The sequence below is a fragment of the Triticum urartu genome, chromosome 4A (genome assembly GCF_056163025.1).
Source record: "Triticum urartu cultivar PI428250 chromosome 4A, HENAU_Tu73, whole genome shotgun sequence".
Lineage (NCBI taxonomy): Eukaryota > Viridiplantae > Streptophyta > Magnoliopsida > Poales > Poaceae > Triticum > Triticum urartu.
In genome coordinates this window covers 20858302-20864301 of record NC_141876.1, presented here as the reverse complement: position 1 = coordinate 20864301, position 6000 = coordinate 20858302, and the positions used below count along the sequence as shown (strand labels likewise).

At 44.8% G+C, this 6000-nt stretch overlaps 1 protein-coding gene across 1 annotated transcript; it reads right to left on the bottom strand.

Moving 5' to 3' along the window:
* Window positions 1–2423: 2423 nt before the first annotated feature.
* LOC147974530 (uncharacterized) lies at window positions 2424–5940 on the bottom strand. Its single transcript, XM_087520072.1, has 6 exons — window positions 5763–5940; window positions 5110–5208; window positions 4851–4988; window positions 4333–4413; window positions 2820–3752; window positions 2424–2539 (listed from the first exon to the last, which is right to left on the bottom strand). Exons 1-6 carry the CDS (start codon window positions 5938–5940, stop codon window positions 2424–2426), a joined length of 1545 nt encoding a protein of 514 aa, XP_087376198.1.
* Window positions 5941–6000: the final 60 nt, after the last annotated feature.

The window sequence follows — 6000 nt, the reverse complement described above, 5'->3', positions numbered from 1 at the left end:
GCGATGGCGCGGTGGTGTCGATGCATGCAGGAAGCGCAGGAGGAAGGAAGGCCTCCGGGTGGTGCAGGACGACGGAGATGTCTCCAGGCAGAGCGACGAGCGCCTCGCGGCGATCTCATCTGTTTGACGCACGCTGGTCACGTTCCAGCCATGCCACCGCAGCATTGGAGGCCAGCAGAGCGGCTTCCTGAAGCATCGCAGGGGTGGAGTGGAGGACGGTGAACACCTCGGCCGTCCTGTCGCAGGGGTCGGCAGACCAAGTCATGACGCCGGCGGCGCACAGAGCAGCGGGCGCGGGTGCTGGAGCTGGGCGCGTCGGGGCAGAAGGAGCAGCGCCTCTGAAGGACGAGGGCGGAGCGGAGGTCGACGCTGCTCGAAAGCTCGCGCCAGGGCGCGGCGCGTAGGTGCACTCTTTCGCCCAATGCCCAGAACGGACCTGTGTTGTGCTGTTGTGCTTGTGCACGTACCTTCTCGGCTGCCCAGAACGGACTCGTACCCATCGGGCGGGCCTGCTCAAAGTCACGTGCTCTGCCCTCGACGAGGCATACAACGTAGCGAGAGAGGTCCATGTATGCGTCGGGCATGGCGGCCGTGGAGAGGAGGCCAGCGGGGTGGGGACACCAATAGCAGCATTTGAGTAATGTAATGCCGCGGGAGTGATGTGTACTCCTCTTTTAGTGATGAAAATGCAAAATCTTTTGCCTGGTTTCATAAAAGAAAAAATGCTCAAGGAAGCAAGACAAGTATACTTGTACAGAAAAAGACCTTGACAAAGTAACCTTCTTTTAAGGCAAACTTAAGAGCTCATTGAATTCGAGTTCATGGACTAAAATCACCTCCCCAATGGCCTGGTAAAGCAGCCTCTTGAGCAGAGCCTCGCTTCAGCTCTGCTAAGACAGGGAGATTCTACCACATGATGGCAATTCCTTTTCTACAAGGATTTTTCTCCCGAACAAAAGGGCCGACCAAAGGAGATTCTACTCTACCACATGGCAATAGCAAGTGATGCAGGTAGAGAAATGCAAGCATAACATCAGCTGATTCAGAGCTACCAGCTAGGCTACATCGCATAGTATTAGGATGTCTTGATGTAAATTTATACTCCATTACACAGCTGATTCGAAGCTAGTGCCAGCTACACTACTTTCAGCACATGTACCACCATCAGCGCACAACATCATGTGCTCAGACCAGCTACAAAAAACGTCCTGCCTAACAACTACTCCATCCGTTCCTAAAATATATTATGACGTTCTGGTACTTCAAACTGAACTACCAAAACGCCATATATTTAGGAACGGAGGGAGTACTACTTGGCAGAACAAGCCGCCGTTTGGCTGATAAAACTGCTTCAATGCAAAATCTTCTCACCCTTCAGAGCCCCAAGCTTCCACTGTACACCAGGTATTTTCTGCACACATAATAAACTTCATTCATCAGCCCGCTGGCTGGTAGGGTAACAGCAGCAGCAAGTTAACTGACAACAAGTAGTGTGACACCAAATCCAAATGAACTGAACAACTACTCTACCAATTATTACTCCCTCCTATAACCACCATTGACAAGAACAAGCCGTGACAAGATATGAACTAAACAACTACTCCGTTTGTACACTAATTGAGACGTTTTTGCAGTTCAAACTGAAACGTCCTACACTAGTGTACAGAACTAGCACCAATTATTACTACCTCCTACAAGTTATAAACAGGACATCATCAACGAACACAGTAATGCACTCAAGTGGATTATATACGCACCTCATTGCTTTTACTTCTGCCCTTCCTGCGCGTTCACTTTCTTCACTTTGTTCAATGGGAATCTAACTGCAAACACACAAACACATCATCAGAGATAGCACCTATGGACCAAACAACACTAAGTGCATTATGATACCAACCATCATTGAAGTAAACAAAACCTAATGCAGTCAACTCTGGGATCTCCTCAGTCATACTCTCACGCTCGCTCCACGTAACAAACACCACATGAAAAGCACCACTGTCATAATAAAGATCCCTAGGAACTGAATAATCCAACACCACCATCAAATTTTTTGAGGGGGGAGACCCGTTCACAGATTTGCTGGTTGATGAAGAGTTGGACGCATCAGGCGGTGGCAATGCAGATTTGCTGGTTGATGAAGTGTTGGACGCATCAGGCGGTGGCAATGCAGATTTGCTGGTTGATGAAGTGTTGGACGCATCAGGCGGTGGCAATGCAGATTTGCTGGTTGATGAAGTGTTGGACGCATCAGGCGGTGGCAATGCGGGAAGAGATTCACTAGTGAAAGTGCTGCATGTACCAGGCATTGGCCCTGAACCAAGATTTTTGCGTGATTTCTTGAGAGTGACAGTTCCCAATTGTTCCTTGAACGAATCACACTTATCATCATAACTGTCAAGGGCCACTGTCAGTTGACTTGGCTAGAGAGTCTGTTTAAGCGCAACAAAGCATTCCAACTTACGGCCCTCTTCGACTTCAACAAGATAGACGTCAGGGCCCTTCACGCCATATGTTTCATCATCCAATATTACGTTCTCTGCAGCATAAATATGTCTTAGTTCAAGGTATCCCTACAAATTTAACTCTGAACTAACATCAAACAGAAATAGGCTACTTATAAAAAACAACTGTAGGCCTACAACTACAAGGTCCAGGCCACGAATATGTTACTTCAACGAGTACTAGACCTATCATGGGACCCTACTATGAAAGCTGTAAGTTCCCATGACAAAGCACAACTAGAGTATCTGGTTGTAAACCTATGATGCACAGCTACAGAACACTAAGTAGCATATAATAAGGTTCAAAGAACATACTAAATTTCTTGACAGCTGTTTGTGTGATACTTGTCCGTTCAACTCTGAAGACTGGTAAACCCCGGAGGTGGCTGGCCCATTTCAGAAGAGCAAGTTTAACAGCAGAAGGTAAATCATTGATAGGGAGCTTAGCAAGATTTGCAAGATCATCCGCAAAAAACATCAGCTCTCTCGGTTTCCAAGTTACCATCAACCAACTGAACCGCATTCTCATCGCCCTTAATGTTAGATAAAAGTCACAATGCTCATCGCCCCTCTTGATTGGATGCTCGCCAGTTAGGACATCCGATGTTGTTCTGGAATCAGTCCATAGAAGCAACTTACGGATCTTCAACTGTTCCGCTTTGTACAGAAGGGCATACGCGGCATACATTTCCGCTTCAACCGCTGAAGAGCACACAAGGCCCGAGAAAACCTCTGAATAAACAATTTCATCATCTTTCCAGATTATGTAAGAGAAGCTTGCTGTGTTAGTGACACTATCAAATGAAGGGTCACATTCTCCTTTGAAGAATTGTTCCCCAGTCCCATCATCCGGCTGCCTAACTCCGTAATAATACATGAAGGTCTCGATGGTGGAATATGATGAGTCCCAATCCTCGATGACATAAACTTTCTTGTCAAGTAGGTGGTTCAGAAAAAGCTCCCATTCACCATCATTGCAGCCATGCTCGTAACACATAACGTCGAAGCAACTCAGATAACAAGGATTATGCCCACAAATTTCAAACGTCTGACGTTGTAAAAAGACCATCCATCGATCATTGATAGGACAAGGGCTAATTAAACACCGCGACACCAGCTGTGGCCTAAAATAGTTCTTGTACCTGGTCTGAAAAGCACGGACCTTAGTATTTGTATGATTGGTGTCCTCTACAATCCTCTTGCGCAAAGCTTGAACATCACCGCGCTGAAATTTGCTATCGTCGTCACCTGCAACAAATTGTAAAAGGTAGCCAAATTTAGGGCTGCACTGAGAAACCATAAGCTTACTTGTTTACAATGTGTGTAACAAGTGTAGAAATGAAACAAATAAATAGATATGACAACAGAATTTCTTAGGGAGTTTTCTCAAAATAGAACTTGTACATATATGGTGATCGGTAAGTGATCATAGCTTGTTCGAAATTTACAAAACATTAGCATAAGGGCTAGAAAAACCATGTGAAAGAAGAGACTCTGAATGCGAGAAACGATGAGAACTTGCCATAATCTTAATATACAGATGATAACCAAAAAAATAAACAGAGAACACATCCATACAAAACAACAATTGTGTGTTTAAGTAACTGAAATGAGAGGGGTCACATAATACCATGCCATGGGAACTTAAAATGCATACATACAGGTTAAAAGTACCAAAATGCTCAGACATACAACAGGTTGGCATCGCTATATTCAGAGAATACAGCTGACAATTGACAATCAAAAATTATGAATCAACAGAATATCTATCAGTGTTTCTGCACGTACCAGAAAGCAGGTGTATTTAACAAAAGTGATGGCAAGTTACCTGAATTTGTGACTGACTGGTCTCCAGCCAAGGTACAAAATCGGTGGTGTTTCATCTGTGACCCCAGTGTAGCAGAGGAACCTGCAACAAGCAAAGCAATTAAAAGGGGCAGTGGATAGCCATGTCTGCATTAAGAAAAATCAATGCTATATTTAATGAGAACAATTGCAACAGATCCAAAAAAGAAGAGCATGCCAGGGTACCAAATGTATGTGGTGGCAACAGGATTGCCACCTGCAAAAAGTTGACCAACTTAAAAAGGGCACAGATAGACTAACATTCTACCATTGATGACTAACTATAACTAGTACAGCTAATGATAGAATGTATCAGTTGGGCAGACTGAGCTTTGTACTATGCAGAAAACGGGAGGGCTAACATTCTACCATTGATGATTACAAAAATGTACTCCCTCTGTCCCATAATATAAGAACGTTTTTGACACTATACTAATGTCAAAAACGTTCTTATATTATGGGACGGAGGGAGTACAAAACAGGAGCGTTTCGTTAATATACCAGCATTCTTCAGCAAAGTGAGTGAAGTGCTTTTACACCGGCTTGGTAAGCTACGGACCACAGTGGGCCAGACTGGTGCAACAAATGTAGTGCCCAAGGATGGACTTCTCAGCACGGGTAAACTGCTTGGTGATTTACCTGCATTTGTCAAGATGCATTTGTCAAGATGCCTACTAGTTGGGTAGTTGGGATCACCCAAGTATGAAAGATAAGTACTTTAGACCATAGATCATAGAAGCATATTAGTTTGTCACTTTACCTTCAGTTGACACAACCGTTGGTATACCACAACTTGTTGTAGGACTTGCCAATTCCAATGTGCCAATAGCATTTTGTGTGACTGGTGCTGAAGAGAAACCTGTAACGAGTCATGAAATTAAAAGTTGCACCAGATAGCAGCCATTTAGATGCCTTAAAAAGAAGCGACGCGGCATAATCTGATCTAATATACACATGAGACCTGTACTGATCGAACCCCATAGTTTGCTAATTTAACTTCTAAGTATTTGACACACAGCACCCACGAATTTTGCAAAGCCAGCAACCCACAAATTTTGCAAAGCCAATCTAAACCTTTTCTAGACCAGCTCTACAGAAGGTGAACTTAGGACAAGGCCTTAACATGACGTTTTCTCTGTTTTTTCAAATGAACTGAACTGTAACCAACCACAAAGTGTTGCCATTTATACAGAACGCTGGCAAATAACTGAATCAGCTATGTCAAAACCCTTCTCTTGGGATATATGGTGCCAGATACCTAATCAACCATGCCAAAAAGAAAGGATTCCTTGGAATGCATTGGTGCAAGATATTGAATCATGCAAAAAAGGCTTTCTTTGGGGAACATCTGTGCAAGATCTGGTGATTTTCACCAACAAAAAACATGGTTTTGTGTGGCTTGAGACAAATTACCTCGAAGAAGAGCCAAGTTTCGAGCTGGACCTTGGGTAAGGTTGGGCTCTGGGGGGATGGAACCACCATCAGCCTGCTCCCTGTGGAGCCTCCCCTGCTGGCTCCCTAACCAGGTGAGATGCACCCTTCTTCTCACACCACCCATCCAAGCTCTGGATGGCTTCATGGCCCCTCTCATGCGGCCTCCTCCCAATCTGGAAGGAAGCTCTCTGCTGCCGCCGCGTTCCCAACTTTGGCC

What these genes read in the sequence shown, in the direction of transcription:
- LOC147974530 (XM_087520072.1), bottom strand. Translation starts at nt 5,940, where the DNA reads ATGAGAGGGGCCATGAAGCCATCCAGAGCTTGGATGGGTGGTGTGAGA. An exon ending in AACGGTTGTGTCAACTGAAG is followed by an intron (nt 4,989 to 5,109) that starts GTAAAGTGACAA and finishes TGACAAATGCAG; the next exon opens with GTAAATCACCAAGCAGTTTA. An exon ending in CCAGTCAGTCACAAATTCAG is followed by an intron (nt 3,753 to 4,332) that starts GTAACTTGCCAT and finishes AATTTGTTGCAG; the next exon opens with GTGACGACGATAGCAAATTT.